This window comes from Mercenaria mercenaria, chromosome 18, assembly GCF_021730395.1.
Source record: "Mercenaria mercenaria strain notata chromosome 18, MADL_Memer_1, whole genome shotgun sequence".
Classification (NCBI taxonomy): domain Eukaryota; kingdom Metazoa; phylum Mollusca; class Bivalvia; order Venerida; family Veneridae; genus Mercenaria; species Mercenaria mercenaria.
Window position 1 is genome coordinate 16,229,194 of NC_069378.1, and position 20,067 is coordinate 16,249,260.

The 20,067-nt window shown below is 35.4% G+C and overlaps 1 protein-coding gene across 3 annotated transcripts; it reads right to left on the reverse strand.

The window, feature by feature from the left end:
- Positions 1 to 1,733: 1,733 nt before the first annotated feature.
- LOC123539395 (NXPE family member 1-like) lies at positions 1,734 to 17,939 on the reverse strand. 3 transcript variants are annotated; one of them, XM_053530368.1, is made up of 7 exons: positions 17,747 to 17,939; positions 11,318 to 11,458; positions 9,063 to 9,208; positions 7,134 to 7,321; positions 5,174 to 5,439; positions 4,693 to 4,874; positions 1,734 to 3,833 (listed from the first exon to the last, which is right to left on the reverse strand). In XM_053530368.1, exons 1-7 carry the CDS (start codon positions 17,782 to 17,784, stop codon positions 3,166 to 3,168), a joined length of 1,629 nt encoding a protein of 542 aa, XP_053386343.1. In that variant the 5' UTR covers positions 17,785 to 17,939; the 3' UTR covers positions 1,734 to 3,165. The 3 variants fall into 3 exon arrangements, with proteins under 3 accessions (XP_053386343.1, XP_045179899.2, XP_045179898.2); XM_045323964.2 differs by having other exon boundaries at positions 7,134 to 7,411; positions 11,318 to 11,455; positions 17,747 to 17,938; XM_045323963.2 differs by having other exon boundaries at positions 7,134 to 7,411; positions 17,747 to 17,938.
- Positions 17,940 to 20,067: the final 2,128 nt, after the last annotated feature.

A 20,067-nucleotide genomic window follows, 5' to 3' on the forward strand; every position in this document is an offset into this window, starting at 1 on the left:
GCAAGAAAAGGTTTCATTGCCTTTCATTAGTGTTGCTCTTATTTAATAACGGGTTGTTTATTCTAATTATCGGTTGTAAAATACATAGGTTTTCCTACCCCCTTTTTCTGTTTAAAATCTTTTAAATACCACTCATCCAGCTTTATATGGTCAAAAATATAGAGTATATTGTATACGTGATAAAAAGAATATATCTTCTTGATTTTTCGTCGAATATTTTTAGTATACATTTTTTTGCATTATATAAAGTGGGTGGGGTACATAAAATACCCCGGTTTTGCGTATTTCTTAGCCACGCCTGGAGTAGATTGCACGAAAGAGTATTTAATTAAATTACTTTCCAACTGAACAGTTTGTAAGTTAAGGTTTCGTCGCCTTTAATTAGTGTTGCTCTTATTTAGTAACGGGTTGTTAATTCTAATTATTGGTTGTAAAATACATAGGTTTTCCTACCCCCTTTTCCTATTTAAAATCTTTTAAATACCTCTCATCCAGCTTTATATGGTCAAAAATATAGATTATATTGTAAACGTGATTAAAAGAATATATCTTCTTAGTTGTTGGTCGAATATTTTTTATTATACATTTTTTTGCATTATATAAAGTGGGTGGGGTACATAAAATACCCCGTATTAGCGTATTTCTTAGCCCAAACCAAACTAGATTGCACGAAAGAGTATTTGAATAAATTACTTTCCAAATGAATAGTTTGCAAGAAAAGTTTTCATTGCCTTTCATTAGTGTTGCTCTTATTTAATAACGGGTTGTTTATTCTAATTATCGGTTGTAAAATACATAGGTTTTCCTACCCCCTTTTTCTGTTTAAAATCTTTTAAATACCACTCATCCAGCTTTATATGGTCAAAAATATAGAGTATATTGTATACGTGATAAAAAGAATATATCTTCTTGGTTGTTGGTCGAATATTTTTATTATACAATTTTTGCATTATATAAAGTGGGTGGGGTACATAAAATACCCCGGATTTGCGTATTTCTTAGCCAAACCTAAACTAGAGTATCTAGATGATTTTCTGTTCTAACAGACTGTTTCGCAGCGGTATTAATAAATGACTTTGAGAAATAAGACCATTTTAAAGGTTACTTCTTTTTACTGTAAAATTTAGGTTAAATATTTTTATTTTATTCTCTGGTATTTTAGGTGCCAAATCTTATAATAAAATATACATAAAATGAGTACATTTTGCGTATTTTTCAACCATAAGCCTTATGCGTAAAAGCAATGTTAAAAGATATATATATGATCTGATTTTAGAAACATGGTGCCATGTTTTGTTAGTAAAAACACGATTTGAATCTTAAAAAACTGCAAATATACAGAGTTATCTCCCCTTGATATTTTCCAATTTTGCAAGAGCATTTGTTTTGCAGGCCCGATTTTTCTGATCTGCGAGACTTTGTACTTTCATAATATGTATAGAAACTGACTATAGCATGACCGGACAGGTAAATCCATTTTTTCATGCCTTGGCTCCCCGGCTATAAAGCTTACAACATGCTGGAAGCCCTAAGTGTGAGTCTTATGTGTCCATCTACGATTTACGGAAGCAAGAGGGAAAGATTCCACACTCTAAAGTGTGAGTCTAATTTGTTTGTCTACGATTTACGAAACCAAGATGGAAAGATACCACACTCTAGTGTGCTCAATGGAATACATTTGAAGTTCACAATCTCGGATTCAAAGGGACCGAGCGTTTTTTCTTTGAGATAACCGAATTCGACTCAAAGGCATATTTTTGTACTAGTTTTCGGGACGGGACTTGAAAATTTCCTCGAGATATCCGGAATTTAAGATAAGCGTGTTCGAGATATCGAGTTTCAAATATAAATGAGCCAATTGCCCAACGAGGTAACTCATTGCAGACTTGGAGCGGTCTTCTGCGCATGCCCGAAAGTGATTATCAGTTGTAGCGCACGGCAAAAATATGCATATTTTTGCATGTCCGCATGCATTAAGTGTACAATATGCATAAAATACTGACTAAAGGTTAGGGTTAGTATCACCATGGTTACAAAATATACACATTTAAGATATTTTCGTTCAAATTTAATTAATCCGGTATGTACCGGAGACTGTAATTTATACCGGCGCTCTAAGTCTGCATTGAGTCATAGTCATTGCCCAATACTGGCAAAGTTGTTATTAATAATACGGTCTGTCGTACAATTAAGAACAGATGTGTCGTTGCATTCAGCTTTTAATGATTACTTTACCAATATAGACGGTTATTGCAATTGAGAGGAACGTATTGTATTATGACAAATGAAAAATAAGTATGGTGTGTAATTCAACACAAGTAAATTTAACGTCTGAAGACAATAAACTGAAATTCAAATTTAACCTGATAACAGACAAGTAAAGTAACGAAATCACAAACTTAACGTACCAATAATTATTATTAACTAGAGCTATAAATAAGGTTATTCATTCAACCCAGTCTTCATTAAAGGTTAGTTTGAAACAGTCAGTAAATGGTTCTCAATGTAAACTTTCTTGTATTTGTTCAATTTTCACAGTGCCATTTTAGGGGAATTTTTTCATTGGACAAAGAGTAAGATAATAACATTATTCTGGTTTCAATTTATTCCCAACCAAAAAAACAAAAACATTTTGGTATTGGAAAATACTGCAGTACAATCACTTCAATATGCATTGCGAGATCTCTTAACACAAAGTGCCTCTTAGTACATTTACGAAAATAACTTCTCCCTATAAAACATAAAACAAAACAAAATGTTACTTAAAAGGGGTTCTCTTAATACATGTGTTCTTTTAAGAGAATGTTACGGCATAGCGGTTCGCAGGAAAAGAAACCAACAGAAAACAGGAAAATATTGGATGGATAGCGTCAAGGATGTATATAATAATCCGTGACAACATGTTAGAATCGAAATAATATATCTCAAGCTGTGAGTTATTCTTGCATAAAATCAGTGTTTGTCGTTTGAATGCGTATCATTATATAATTCATTCGCATCTAAACACCAAACAATGATTTTATCCAATGAAAAATCACTGTTTGGGATATATTATTTCTTAATTATCAAAGCCGATTTAAGATTAAACACTTATAGGCAATTGTACCGCTCTACTACTATGAAGATACCATTGGACCTTTTGATTAAAACCAGCGTGTGTGAGGTTCACTGATCACATACATAACTTAACGTTTGATCTATCATAGCATTTACAATTTTTTCTGGTGGGTGATTCCATTTCACGTGCTGAGCTATAGTTAAGTCTTTATTATTCATTAAAACAACCCGGTCATGTAAACCTTCAAATACTTCATATAAAATTTTACTGTAAACATAACCAAAATAGTCGCATAATCTAAAATCTCCGATTGGTGTACTCTTAAATGTATGTGGTGCTTTTATCATTACTATGGATTGTTTATTATATGCTAAAAACTTGTGAACGCTTTCACGAATTATTTCCATCCTTTGTTTAAAAACGCTTTGATGAAAGGGCATCATATGCATGTATAAATGTATAACTACAATGGCACGTTCATTTCGTGCTATATTGTCTATGCGTCGAGAGGTAGAGTATAATGTGTAACGTACATCATCCCAACGGGGTCCAACATAGAACGGTTGAGCGTGTGGATACCATCCTGCTTTGAAATCGATTAGCTTGTTGTAACACTCTGCCTCTTTATGCCATTTTTCATTTTCCCATTTTTCCGTAATAGGTTGACATTTAAAACGCTTTAGAATCGTTGTATACCATTGTCTAAGCGTGGAATCGCCAATTAAGTATAAGCTCCTATTGTTAAGACACGTCGTATAAAGGTTCTCTTGAAAACCTGTAAAGTAAAAAGATCCCTGTTAAACACTACATTATGTGTAACATAAAGCTAAGTGTGACTCAGACACCGACAAGATGAATCACTGTCACACCGTTTATATTGTGGCAATACAAACGGCTCAATTTAACAATTAATGACAATGTAGTACAAAACTACTATTTAAATTATGGCAATACACACAACATGTTTTATCTAGTCATGACAATGAAGCGGAAAGCTACTCTGTCTAGACGAATTCCTGTGACACTATTTTAATCATGGCAATACTCATGACTCATTTTATCTATTTATGGCAATGTAGTAGAAAGCTACTCTTTCGAGACGAATCATTATCACACTAGTTAAATCATGGCAATGCAAGCGACTCAATTTATCCATTCATGACAATGTAGTAGAAAGCTATTCTTTCGACACACTAGCTAAATCATGGCAATGCAAACGACTCAATTGATCCATTCACGACAATGTAGTATAAAGTTATTCTTTCGAGGCGCATTACTGTAAGACATTGCATTACACTCATTTTATCCATTCCTGACTTCAAGCAAGTTGCAACTAACAGCAGACGCGAGTCGAATCATTATGTTAAAGAGCGGTAAAAGAAAGCAAAATATTTCACACTTTTACTGCTGAGGTTAGTGGAATTCTGATTCTATTAGATGCCTTCATGATCACATAGACCAGACATGATAAGAGATCAAGTTCGGGACAAAGTTGATACAATTGTTTCATATTAGACATATCCGATATATTTCAACTTTTCTTTATCGATTATCGATTTTTGCTAGCTACTATCTATTTCCTGAATACATGAGAGTAGCGAAGTAGACTTTTTAAATATTTCCATTTTACTCACCAAGACAGTTACGCAGAATCCATTTTCCTTTGTAGGAGAATCCAGTTGGTCCCCTGGACCGCCATAGAAGGGAAATATTGTACAACGAACAAGGTAAGGACGGTTTCTGTATAACAGATACGTGATTGTTTCCCTGGCTTCGTATATTAACTGTTATAGTTTGCTTAAATGCACGTTGTCCGCTGAAAGAGAAGCGTATACCCATTGCAAATATTTTAAGGATATGTTTTCTCATCAGTACAGTTCAATCACTTTTCGTTACAACCAGTGTATGTATATATATGTGCGTGCATGCAAGAACTCGACTTAAATATTGCTATTAAAATGAAAAGCTCCAAAATATTTTAGAAAACTACGAATATTTAATGTTATTTCATCTTGTTCAGAATCTATAATTCATATTTAGCGATATGTTTTCATATACTCATGATACTGTTTCGATATTACCGCTTCAATCAATTTTTGTTAATTTGTCAGTTACCGCTTTAATAGAATTTTTTCACATTCTGTGATTTGAAGTCTCGGATACGGTTGATGCTTATGTACGAGCTGCCAGTCTTGACACAGCAAATGTTCATCCTTTGGTTTTCCGCAATAAAACGGCATCCCCGAGTTAATGTAGGTCATATTACAAAGCTGTGTGTAGTTTGTGTGTTTCAGCAGATCAGTATGGTTAGGATGGCAGGCAGTCTCTTCTCGGTAAGTTCTACTTTTGAACATCCCGTATATGTTTCTGGTGGCTAAGACCTGGCAATGGTAATATACATGTAAATATAACAGTTGTTTGTTTTATTTCTGATACAGCCAAACAATACTTTTTTTGGTATTTTACCCAGGCGAAATTATAAGTCATATGGCGACTTTCCAGCTTTTGATGATGACAGAAGATCTCCCGAGTGCGGGACCTGGGTAGAACCACCGACTTTCTGTTAGCCAGCTGGTCATTTTATTCGATCTGTTTATTTATCCCTCCGTCCGTGCGTGCGTCCGTCCGTCCGTCCGCAACGATCTTTGTCCGGAGCATAACTCCAAAAGTACTGGAGGGATTTTCTTCAAACTTCACACACTGATAGAACACATTGGGAGGAAGTGCAGTGTGCAAGAACAATAACTCTACCTTGCCTATTTTCTGAGTTATTCCCCTTTATCATATTTTCTTAAAAAGATTTGTCCGGAGCATAACTCCAAAAGTACTGAAGGGATTTTCTTCAAACTTCATACACTGATAGAACACATTGGGAGGAAGTGCAGTGTGCAAGAAAAATAACGCTACCTTGCCTATTTTCTGAGTTATTCCCCTTTATCATATTTTCTTAAAAAGATTTGTCCGGAGCATAACTCCAAAAGTACTGAAGGGATTTTCTTCAAACTTCATACACTGATAGAACACATTGGGAGAAAGTGCAGTGTGCAAGAACAATAACTCTACCTTGCCTATTTTCTGAGTTATTCCCCTTTATCATATTTTCTTAAAAAATTTGTCCGGAGCATATCTTCTTTGCTGTGGTACAACATAGATGTTACTCTCCAATTTTAGGTGTATTTGATTATATATAAGGTATCTCTACCTGGTAAGGAGTTTTTTGTGGACTTAAAAAAAACAAAAGACTTACAATGATTACTAAACAACCACAAAATTAACATTCCGTTTGCAAATACAGCTGCTAGAGTAAAGACATTTGCTGCGACGGGCATATATTGTGACATTCTGGCACTCTTGTTCCCTGTTAGCTTTCCATTCCTTCTTTTTTACAGTAGCCATATAGAAAAATATCATAGCTATACTGTTCATGAAAATTAATAAAATTTAGCAGTAAACCACCTCACTACTGACTTATTCTTTCTACCACATCTTTAAAACCCCTGATGCGGACCACAACTAAACGGTTCTTTCCCCAAAATTAATACTTTCAGACACTCACTTGCCAGGAACTTTAGCCTTCAATTATAATATGCCCGGCGGGGGGATTAGCCATGTGTAACATGGCTCTTGTTGATGATGAGAGGACTTATTTAACAAGTTTACTTAGAATTATAATGTTCGGGGTTTTATTCAATGTGTGTGTTATTTCGGCGGCGTTTATACAAGCAAGAACACCTTAATGAGTGAGTGAGTTGGGTTTTACGGCGAATCGACACAAAATGATCATATATCGCCGAACACCTTAATGAGAAAAGGAATTTAATCCAATACTAGTATTAAACAAATTCATATGTTTTGTTTGCAAACAGAAATTAACATTTAGATGTACTAAAATGAATGTTTTAATTTGACACATCTTTTTAGAGACTAGAATTGAACACTCATAATATGCTTGTAGCAGTCTTCATTTTAAAACATCCATGCATGTTTATAATGGCTGATGCGTGGTCTTTTTGGTGCTTCTTTTGTTAAATAAGGTATTTTGACGAAAAGAATATGAACATATCTGCACACCTACTTGTGTTCGGATCCGATAATGTGTTGTAATTGTCTCCCTTGAATACGCAAGAACAAAGTGTAATGTTGAAGTCCCACTCCATAAGGCCGTGCATGCCACCGTCTGCGTTCCATCTTTGTTGTCTGTTACCACACAAGGGACTGACGCATTGAGACTTTTGTTTTCAATTGTCGCTCTCAGATGATCGCCTCCAGAATATTTACGTTTACCATAACCATCATATAGAGTGACAATAGTTCTAATTTCATCGCCGATATTGTAAGTCCCATTTACATCACCTTAAAAAGGGAAGGCAGAGTCTTACATTCGACACACTTATTCTGTAGCATGGTTTTTCTAAGATCTATAAGCTACACTTCGCCCTAAAAGCCTCCAACGTTGGTAGTGGATATTTTTGTATTTGTAGGATCTGTTAAAACTTATTCATTTTTGCGGTTTTTTTTTTTTTTCTATTTTTTTTAAATCGGGAAAATCACAAATTCGAATTTTACCTGAAATCTAGCAATTTTTACAAATTAATGTTGCTTATATGTTGAAAGTCTTAGATATTTTATGCATAAATAACGTTGAAATTGTTCTGGTTTATTTTTATAATTTTGTGTCAAAATGGCTGAACTTTTCACTGGAAAATACTCCCATCGAAATAGTTTTCAATTCAATAATAAATTCGAAACTAATCAAGATATTTTGAAATTTAACTAAAGTTCTTGTTGCCACCATCAGTGTTCCTTAGAATGATATTATGGTTTGGTGTCAGATTTAGTAAAAACATCAAGGTAAAACCTTGTTACGGAAAAGGTGGATCAAACAGTAAACCGATTTTACATTGCTTTATGATACAGTTCTCAAAACTTACGTTAACTTCGCTCAGTGACAGCTGACCTGTAATGGCGCCGTGGTAAGGAATAGAGGATGTAGTCGATTCATTTGATCCCACCACTACAGGGTAAGGGATGCTTTTCTCTATCATAAAAGTACCCCCATATTCATGATAGTTTAATACACAAGAAAAAAAAAATCTGGAAGAAGATCCGTTGGAAACATACAACACAACGCAACGGAATCTAAGACACAGGTATAGAGTGGAATTCAAGATCACGAAGGACCAGACAGAGTCCAGACCGTTTAAGTAATCCCGACAAAGAATTACAAGCTTGGAACCTTCTGGTGAATGCTTTTTCTGAGTCCTTTTTCATCGAAGGAAATTTCCTTACCCCATTTAATCACAAATACATAGAATTTAAACATTCTCCAGCTTATGTTTCCTAAATAAACCTGGCAACCTGTACAGGGAACATGCTGACCACAGACAAGTGTGTTCAATTTTTGCGAGTTCATTTAGGATTTCAAAAGATATAAGGAACTTAATAATCAAATTCCTCCGAGTTGTTCATCCTTTGAAAGAATAGTGATGATCTAGTTTAGAACCACACCACTAGAGGTTAGCTTGAAAAACAACAAAACTACAGTAAGTAGCTAAGTAAATTTATCAACAGACTTGAATAAATTTAATGGAGTGTGCTTTCAAACTTGAATAAAACGTCCGGTCGCCGGTACGGGCAAAGTACTAGATACAGCTATTATTCTTGTAGCCGTGATAAGATGACTGTTTTGTTGGATTTAACGTCATACCGACACAATTTTAGGTCATAATGCGACTTTCAAACTTTTAATGGTGGAGGAAGACCTGAGACGACCCTGCGGGCATTGTTTCATCACGGGCGGACATCTTTGTAAAACAATTGACCTTATGTAAGCCAGCTGGATTTCCCTTTTTACCTCACTTGAGGAATTCTATGCCCCAGGCGAAGTTCAAACCGACGCCGGAGAAGGACAAGTGATCCAAGGTCAGCGAAAACTCGGTCCCGGAGGCCCTTCGTGATTAGATGATGTAACGTTACTGATTAAATCAAACATTAACGTGTATACCTGTTAGTGATATCTTGGAGTGTTGTACCGAAGCTGTTTTCTTTACATCTTGACAAGGTTGAAACCTGAGTGCTTCTTCTTCAAGTATAATATTGTAAAATCCAGGATCTCGCGGGTCACTACTGCCATATATCTTAGGGGAATAACTGGAACCGAAAGAAAACGTGTTTATTGTTCGCGGTCTATAAATTAGAAAGTAAACTTGATTTTATTTTCTGAATTATGAGAGAATGAGTCGTGGGTAGCAGTTTCAACGGTTGTAGGAGATTGTAACAAATATTATTAAATTTTCAACAATAGGATACAGGATAAAAGTAGAAATAGCATTATTTTATCCTAAATAAGAGGACCAAATGGTCCTAGGTCGCTCACCTGAGAATAGCTTAATCAAATTTAATAAATACCCTGCATAAAATGCGACCGCTTTTGCATAGGCAAGGTATTTCTTTGATTCAACCAGGTGACCTAGTTTTTGACCCAACATGACCCATATTTAAACTCGACCTAGCTTTTATCAGGACAAATATTCTGATCAAGTTTCATGAAGATCCACTGAAAAATGCAGCCCCTACTGCATACACAAGGTTATTCTTTGATTTGACCAGGGAACCTTGTTTTTGATCCAACATGACCCATATTTGAACTTGATCTGAATTCATCAAAGCAAACATTTTCATCAAATTTCATGAACATCCTGCCTAAAATGTAGCCCCTATGGCATTCACAAAGTTTTTCTTTGATTTAACTGGGTGACCTAGTTCTTGACTCCAGATGACCTGGGTGACCTAGTTCTTGACCCCTATTTTAATTCGACCTAGATTTCATCAAAACCAACATTCTGAACAAATTTCATTAAGATCCAGTGAAAGATAATGTCCCTATTACATACACAAGTTTTTTCTTTGATTTGACCTGGCGATCTAGTTTTTAATCCAAGATTAACTATATTCAATCATGACCTATATGTCATCAAGACAATTATTCTGACTAAATTTTATGAAAAATCCAGTATAAAATGCAGCCCCTATATATTGCGTACACAAAATTTTTCTTTGATTTGATCTGATAACCTAGTTTTTTAACCCAGATGACCTATATTTGAACTTGACCTAATTCATCCAGACAAACATTCTGATCAAATTTCATGAAGATCCGGTGTAAAATGCAGTCTCTATTGCATACACACTGCTTTTCTTTGATTTGACCTAGCGGCCTAGTTTTTGACCCCAGATGACCCATTTTCAAATATGACCTAGATTTTATCAAAGCAGTTATTCTGACCAAATATCATCAAGATCAATGAAAAATACAGCCTCTGTCCAATATGCAAGATTTTTCTTTGATTTGACCGGATGACCTAGTTTTTTACCCGTAGACAAATATTGTGATCAAATTTCATGAATATCCAGTGTAAAATGCAGTCCCTATTGCATACACAAGGTTTTTCTTTCCTTTGATCTGGCGACTTAGTTTTTTACCTCCGATTCCCCGTATTCGAACTTGACCTAGATTTCATCAAGGCAACCATTCTGACTAAATTTTATGAAAATCCAGTTGAAATGCAACCTCTGCTGCGTACACGAGGTTTTTCTTTGATTTGACCGGATGCTCTAGTTTTGGACTCCAGATGTCTCATATTTGAACTCAACATAGATTTCATCCAGACAAACATTCTGATAAATTTTCATGAAGTTCTGGTGTAAAATGCAGTCCATATTGCATACATAATGCTTTTCTTTGATTTAAGCTACTGACCTAGTTTTTGATCTCAGATGACCCATTTTCAAACTTGCCCTAGATTTTATCAAAGCAATCATTCTGACCAAATTTCATGAAGATTGATTGAAAATTACAGCCTCTATCGCATACACAACCTAATGTTGACAGACGACAGAAGACAATTTTTGATCAAGTTTAATCTGAAGTTGATATAAGTGACGGGTTACTGTCTACCTGGTAACATTTACGTTGGACAATATTATACTTTGTTATGAAAACTACTGTGCTCAAAATATTTAAAAAAAAAAATCATTTTCCAAATAACATGAAACGTTTTAAAAAGAGAATTTAGACTTAACGCCCAGAAGCGTCAATAGTGTGTTGAAATATACTTGTCAATAAAAAATACGAATTAAAGCTACGTAAGCCGCAACGCGCGTAAGAAACTATATTTACAGTATGACAAGTTAACATTTGGAGGCAGAAATTAAAACGTTCACAACCTTTTACTATAAAACTTTGAGACAGAGACTTACCCTATAAGTTTAGTTGTTTCCTGTTGTGCAAAGGGTATTTGACCTGCAATGCTGGACATGCGTGTAACGTCAAATTTTAAACTGATTGTTACAACCAGCGTTATGACAAGAATCGTAAACCCTGTTCTCCTTAGTCCACTGCTGAAATAAATTAAAAGTAAGGAGTACCGGTATGACTCAATACTTTTGACATTTTCTGCCAAACTAAACTAAGCAAAGCCAGATCAAATTTGCAAGTATTTTGTAATAATATTTTTGATCTGTAAAGCATATGGCAAAATGTTCTTATATTAGTCAGTACGTAGGATAATAGATAAAAGCAACAAAGCTAAAAAGCATTAAGAACTTGCATAGAAAAAGACGCCATCTTAAAGAGGAAGCTATATATGGTGGTTTTAAGCACAGTACAATTACAGTACAAAAACTTATTATCATGATCTTTAGTCACCTTAAGGAAGCCAAAACACAATGTCTATTTATTATTCTAAGTTAAAGGTTAAGTTGATAAATAAATTTATACATGATTACGTGTTCTATTATAGTTCCTAAAGTCCACTTATCTCACTGGTGGGAAACTGATCACACGGAGGTCCATTGAAAAATGAAAGTGATATCCAAATCGAAAAAAACATAAGCATGATTCATAAGATTCGACGGACAGTCGGACAGTTCAAGGGGCAAAACAATATTGTGTAAACCGATAAAAATATAAGAAAACTACTTAAAAATAAAAGAAAACAACTGGGAGCTAATTAACTCTCCCAGCTGCAGAAATACCCAATGATATGATCTCTGTCAATGATGTATGCAAATTTTGTACTATATACATAATATATTTTAAGACACAATGTTTATGAATAAAAATCTACGATTGTTGATTGTTTATAACATACATAAATATAAAAACATTTGTGCTCAGTTAAACTAAATATTTTTCATAGATGACAGACAGGAAAAAAATATTTTGACTTTTGACCTCCATGTGTGAACCTGACCTTTAGTTTAGTTAGTTTATACTAATTTGTTTTAGCTCGATTGTGATGAAAGCTTCAAGTTTATATAAACCAGTCTCGAGCCCGCTTCCTGGAAAAAAACTGTACTTGGTTTGCGCATGACAAGACGTCTCATTATGATGGACATCTATGCTGAAAATATAAAAATCTCCTGGTTGATGACAGAAATATTGACTGGACAGGAAAAACGCTACCGAATTTTGACCTCCAAGAGTGTCCTTAACCTTTGAGCAAAGTATATGAGTGTTGCACATGACACATTGTCTCACTATGGGAAACATTTGTGCCGAGTAATATTAAAAACCCTTTTTTGGATGACAGAGTTACGGACCGGACAGGAAAACTCCTACTTACCTTCGACGTACAACTGTGACCTTGACCTTTGAGCTATGGATGCCGTTGTTGCGCAAAATATGATGTCTCATGAAGAGAAACATTTGTGCCAAGTAATATTAACAATCCTTAAAGGCAGAGTTATGGACAAAACTGGAAAAGAAATCTTGTTCACATTTCACTTCAAAGTGTGACCTTGACATTTGAGCTAGAGGTCTGTGTGTTGCGCATAGTGCATTGCCTGATTATGGGAAACATTTGTGCCAAACGATATCATGATCCCTTAATTGATGGCAGAGTTCTGAACCGAACACGAAACAAACCCTGTTCTTGCCGTGTTAGCCTTTGAACGCCAAATGTGAGCTTGACCTTACAGCTAGGAGTCTGAAAGTTTGCCTTACATTACCTTACAATGGAAACGTTTGTGCCAAGTGATATTAAAATCCCTTTATAGATTGTTGAGTTACAGACCGGACAGGAAAAAATTCCCTTTTGACATATGACCTTGATGCTAAAGGTCCAGGTTTTGCGCATGACACGTCGTCGTGCACATTATGGAAAACATTTGTGCTAAGTAATATCAAAATCCCTTGATGAATGACAGAGTAATGAACCGGATATGAAATTTCGGATGAACGGACGAAAAGGTGCATTTCTACAGTTCCCGAAACTGGTTTCCAACCAGTAGGGGGTAAATAAAAACACTACAATTTTCAGAAATGAAGATATTTAGCATTAAGTAGAATACCAAGGAAAACGGCTATTATGTAACTATTCACCTAATGCATGCTTAAATACAAGTTCAGTATATAAAAGGAACTAAAATATAAAAATGAAATATGTGCATGCTTGACTTGCATCCATTCGGAACAATTGTTCCGTTGAATGGAGATGATATGGCAACAGATGAATCATTGATTATTTTGTTATTCGTGTGGTAAATTATATTAGCATTTGTCGATAACATTATCCGCTTTATATGTTCTTTTTTCCCGAGTTTTATATTAAGCAAATAATTAAAGACTCTTATGGAAGCGTACATGTGCCAGGAGCGAGATTTGTTGTAAATCATGACTTACTAACTCCTACGGTTAACTTACACCTACGGACGAGTAAATAAGCCATAGGAGTTAGTAAGTCCTACGGTTTACTTACTCCTACAGCTTACTAACTCCTACAGTTTACTAATTCTTCAGGATGACTTACTTACTCTTACGGCTTACTAACTCCTACAGCTTACTAATTCTTCCAGACGGCTTACTTACTCCTACGGCTTACTAACTCCTACAGCTTACTAATTCTTCAAGACGACTTACGACTTACTAACTCCTACAGCTTACTAATTCTTCTAGACGACTTACTTACTCCTACGGCTTACTTACTCCTACGGCTTACTAACTCCTACAGCTTACTAATTCTTCTAGACGACTTACTTACTCCTACGGCTTACTTACTCCTACGGCTTACTTACTCCTACGGCTTACTAACTCCTACATCTTACTAATTCTTCCAGACGGCTTACTTACTCCTACGACCTACTAACTCCTACAGCTTACTAACTCTTCCAAACTGCTTACTTACTCCTACGGCTTACTAACTCCTACAGCTTACTAACTCTTCCAGACGGCTTACTTACTCCTACGGCTTACTAACTCCTACAGCTTACTAATTCTTCCAAACGGCTTACTTACTCCTACGCCTTACTAACTCCTACAGCTTACTAACTCTTCCAGACGGCTTACTTACTCCTACGGCTTACTAACTCCTACAGCTTACTTATTCTTGCAGACGACTTACTAACTCCTACGGCTTACTAACTCCTACATCTTACTAATTCTTCCAGACGGCTTACTTACTCCTACGACCTACTAACTCCTACAGCTTACTAACTCTTCCAAACTGCTTACTTACTCCTACGGCTTACTAACTCCTACAGCTTACTAACTCTTCCAGACGGCTTACTTACTCCTACGGCTTACTAACTCCTACAGCTTACTAATTCTTCCAAACGGCTTACTTACTCCTACGCCTTACTAACTCCTACAGCTTACTAACTCTTCCAGACGGCTTACTTACTCCTACGGCTTACTAACTCCTACAGCTTACTTATTCTTGCAGACGACTTACTAACTCCTACGGCTTACTAACTCCTACAGCTTACTTATTCTTCCAGACGGCTTACTTACTCCTACGGCTTACTAACTCCTACAGCTTACTAATTCTTCCAGACGGCTTACTTACTCCTACCGCGTACTAACTCCTACAGCTTACTAATTCTTCCAAACGGCTTACTTACTCCTACGGCTTACTAACTCCTACAGCTTACTAACTCTTCCAAACTGCTTACTTACTCCTACGGCTAACTAACTCCTATAGCTTACTAACTCTTCCAGACGGCTTACTTACTCCTACGGCTTACTAACTCCAACAGCTTACTAATTCTTCCAGACGGCTTACTTACTCCTACCGCGTACTAACTCCTACAGCTTACTAATTCTTCCAAACGGCTTACTTACTCCTACGGCTTACTAACTCCTACAGCTTACACATTCTTCCAGACGGCTTACTTACTCCTACCGCGTACTAACTCCTACAGCTTACTAATTCTTCCAAACGGCTCACTTACTCCTACGGCTTACTTACTCCTACGGCTTACTAACTCCTACAGCTTACACATTCTTCCAGACGGCTTACTTACTCCTACCGCGTACTAACTCCTACAGCTTACTAATTCTTCCAAACGGCTCACTTACTCCTACGGCTTACTAACTCCTACAGCTTACTAATTCTTCCAGACGGCTTACTAACTCCTACAGCTTACTAACTCTTCCAAACGGCTTACTCACTCCTACGGCTTACTAACTCCTACAGCTTACTAATTCCTCCAGAGGACTTACTTACTCCTACGGCTTACTAACTCCTACGAACGACTTACTAGCTCTTACGGTCTTCTCCTTCCTACGGACGACTTACTTTTTGCTATTGCTGTCAAAGTTTTATGGAAGACTTACTGACTCCAATAGCTTTTTAGCTTCTACGTACGACTTGCTAACTCTTACGTACGACTTACCAACTCCTACCAACCATTTATTAACACCTACGGACGACTTACTTAATTATCTTCATCCTTTTACAAGGCATTATAACAAATTTCTGAATAGGTACATTTAGTTCTAAACTAGCCATTAACAGTATGTAAATATAAGTATAATTTATGATGAGAAAGAAAACTACATTAATTACCATGAAGTTAACAATTTATGACACTTTTACTTGCTAAATATTACCTCCTGATATATAAAATCTCAAACACTTTAGACAAAATAATGAAACAATTGATAAAAATTATGTTGATTATATACAATGCATGTGCGTTCTCTATTTTAATCATGCTTCTGAATCATCATCATTTTAGCTTAGTTTTTGGATGACATGGATAAAATCATTTCAAATATTTATCATTTTTCGGAATATGCCATAAATGTTGACGAATCATTTTGAACAATAAACAAGCGGATCCATCTAAAATGTACATGATATTTTTCGTACGTCCGGTATTACACACAGGAGGCCTGGATTTGCCCTTTTCCGTCCGTTCGACCGTCCGACATGATGTCGTGCATATCTCAAAAATCTCTAAAAGTATTTGATCTAGATTTATCAAAATATACAGGATTGTTACGCAGAATGTGAAGTTATGTTTCTAAATTTTGTTCAGGATTTTAAGAAGCCAACCAAGTGTTGGAATTATAAATCGTATGATGTTTTATTTATGTACCTGTTGTTCTGGTTTGGATTTTGACTTGGTAAAAATACAAATAAAGGGCTTAAACTTTCGTGTGTCATATATCCCCAAAATTGTTTGATTTGAGTTATTTAACCGTACAGAAATGTTACTTAGCATTTGAATAAGTAAACCTGGTGTTCTGTTTAAAATTTAATTATACGTGACTAGAGTTTACATTATTCATCATGTGAAGATATGCACCAGGGGTTTTGTTTGAGATTTCTCTCAGCCAGCCCAGAATTATTGCCCTTGACTCAGTCTAAAATATGCATTAACGACGTGAAAGTTTGATTCCTAAGTTGTACACCTGGCGTTTTATTTTGGATTTAAATTCTCCTACTTCCCAACTCAAAATTATTTTAGTTAAACTGTTTTAGTTTAAGATGTATTATCCACCCCTGCCTAATCTAATGATGACTCCCACCCCAAACCCAAGGTATTTAAAAGTTTACTCAGTGTTGCATTATCGACACGTAGCATATCACCTTAGAGAGGCATGATGTAAGAGCACCAGTGTCCTATCGACACACAACTTGTTTTCTACAATTCAAGTGGTAACTAACTTGACGGGTGTCCAGTTTTGTAGAATTTTTGGTCAATAATAATAATGATAATAATTTTATCTAGAGAAGATAACATATTTGAGTAAAGCCAGTCTAACATTGGTCCTCTTACATAGTAATTTAAAAATCCTATCCCAAGTATGTAACATAAACAATGAAGTGAAAGGCATGAATTAAGATAATGTATTATTACCAAATTAATTCTTAGCGGTATAAACAATATCTTGGCAATATCATAAGATGAAATCGTATGGTTAAAAATAAATGTTATGAGCTTAGGTATCGGTCATCCCAAAATCTCTGAAATTCAAGGACGGATCGCATCAAGATGACCCTGACAGTTTTCATATTTGTGCAGGTTGCAATTTTTCTGGAGAAGGCTTTTGTTCAGATACGTTTCTAAATAAACCGAAGGGTGTCTTAAAGCTTATTTTTTGTTTTTCCACTGTATTTTGTTACTTTCTTGACCAAATTATTAGATTTTTTTTTCTCTTTTATATTTTGGGGCGACGAGACGGTAAGAAAAATCCAAACAGTCCTCTGTGCTTCCGCGTCAGAAATGAAATGAATTTAGCTGTAAATATTACTGCCCCTTGTAAACTTTGCTATTAATTAAGATATGACATTGGGGGGTACATGTGGAAGCATGCCCCTGCAATATATAACAGTCTCAATAGAAGTGCACTGCATTTCACTTAAAAGTGACAAAAGATTTCTTTGAAAAGTTACTTACTTTGATGCTATTATACACTTAGACTTCTGACTCTCCATCTAGGTAGTGTTGTTATTGTTGAGTTCAACTCGTTTTTGCATAGTTTCAACATAACTTAACTTAGGAAGTTGTTAAATATTTCATAAATCCGTAGAAAAGTGTATGCATATCTGTTTTATAACGTAAGTGTATGAATATATGTCATTTAAACGTTGGGACAGACCGTGTAAGTTGAATTAATTACACTCGCGTCATTTTTGACGTGTTTAATGTCAAACTGTTATACAGTATTGTACGGAAGAGCATTAGTACCAGGTGTATGTTATTTATTAACTCGAAATTCCCAGTTACTAACTCGAAATTTCGAGTATCTAAGTCGAAATTTCGAGTTAATATCTTGAAATTTTGAGTTACTAAGTCAAAATTTCGAGTTATTAAGTCGAAATTTCGAGTTACGTATCTCGAAATTTCGAGTTACTAACTACAATAGTTTACGTTGATGTATAGGTCCTGGCCAAGATTAGGTACCTGATGTATCCATCGGGTAGCCCTACAGGGTCATATGATTAAGATGACCGGGCAGCGTTTGCTCATAAAAATATCACTAATTAAACCATGTTAAGTCTGGAAGGTTTTCAACCTAGTTTGAGCCCATATAGCAAGGAAATATAGACATACCCTACACGAACATGTAGTAATGAGTCTGGCAAAGATTGGGTACCTGCATAGATCTAGATTTTGAAGAGAGGTCATAGAAGGTGACCGGGAAGTATTCAAACTTAGAATATTTCATTATTTTGACCATATCTGGAAGGTTTTCGACCTAGTTCGAGCCCCTACCACCGCCTGAATGAACATACTATACATGTAAATGAAAGTATATATCCTGGATACAGTTTGAAATCTGGTGTAGCTCTAGAGGCTATGGGGTAGGTCATACATTGATGTACGGTAGTATATGTTCAAGTTGCTACATGATGGGTACAATATAAAGATGTGTAGATAGATGAATCCACTTCGAAGAGTCAGAAGTCGTCAATTACATTTTTGGCCTTTGACAGACGGACAGACGGGCAGACGTTCAAATTTTGCGGATAAAAGGGCAAGATACGATGTTAAGAAATTTCGTGTTATTAATAAATTAAACGCACCTGGCACTAATGCTCTTCCGTAGTATTGCCACTGCAATACATTATCAATACAAAGTGGATCTATTAACGTAACGGTCATCCATTAATTATGTATTCAATAACAGTTTTGTTAACGGTGTGCACATTTTACAGCGTAACGTTAGCAATTAACGTGACGTTTAGATGTCCGAAATAATTTTACAATATGTAAGACACCTAATTAGAATCTAAGCTTGCTGGGTGTTCAATATCTTAATAAATAAATATAGATTTTTTTAACAGTTTTTACACTTTGTTTCAAAGTGGTAATTTCACCATTGACAGGTATTCTTCTAAAAGATCAATTAACCCTGATCGTACTGGGTCATTTTGGTGCGCATCGCTTTTAACAGTTAATGGCACTGTCCAAATTGAAAGATGGACAAGTTCATTATAGAAATATAGCAGGGTAAGGGTTAACACATTGTTCCAAAATGGTAATTTCATCATTGACAGGTGATAAATACCAGTATCTTAATAGCAACATTCTACGCTACAGCGTCAAAACACCGCCCGCTCTATATAGAATGATATTTCGACAACAAGCGCTTGAATTAATAAATAGTACGCCGTATATTAAGAGAGTGGTTCACTTATGATCAGTTCAGGGAGGTAACTTCATAATGAATTTCTTTTGTAAGACATAATAGTTATGTCCCTTACATTGTTGCGATTTTTCTCTCACTTATTTGGATATTTTACATTTGTAAATGTAATGGTCACATTTTTCTTTTTAAAAAGACAATAAAAAGACAATAAAAAGGCAACTGCATAATACCATATGGATAGACTATAGATTTTCCCGTTATAGTCTGTTTTAGATTTCAGATCAATGTTTCGATAAAAAAAAATGATACCAGAACCCGAAGAAATCTTAAGCCCTTGAGAACAAAACAATTTAGTATAATTATATAGTTTATATTGTGCTTTTGTTTTAGACTGATATGCCAAAGATACACAGGGAAAATACTTGATGCAATTTTCCAGAGTCGCCGCATTTATTTTAAATTTATTATAACTGATTGATACACTAGTCCCAGCAATCATGTTCACAGAAGTCAGATGAAATGCCCAACATTTTACAGTGCCTAGATAAATGTAGAAGCTGTGAAACTAGGACAGTGTTTAGACTATTGGTTGTATAGCAGTCTAATCAGACGAAACTCTATATAG

Coding starts and splice junctions, on each gene's coding strand:
- LOC123539395 (XM_045323963.2), bottom strand. CDS start 17,784: ATGGAGAGTCAGAAGTCTAAGTGTATAATAGCATCAAA. Junction 11,459..17,746: donor AAGTGTATAATAGCATCAAA/GTAAGTAACTTT, acceptor AATTTATTTCAG/CAGTGGACTAAGGAGAACAG. Junction 4,875..5,173: donor GAAAAAATTCTATTAAAGCG/GTAACTGACAAA, acceptor CTTCTCTTTCAG/CGGACAACGTGCATTTAAGC.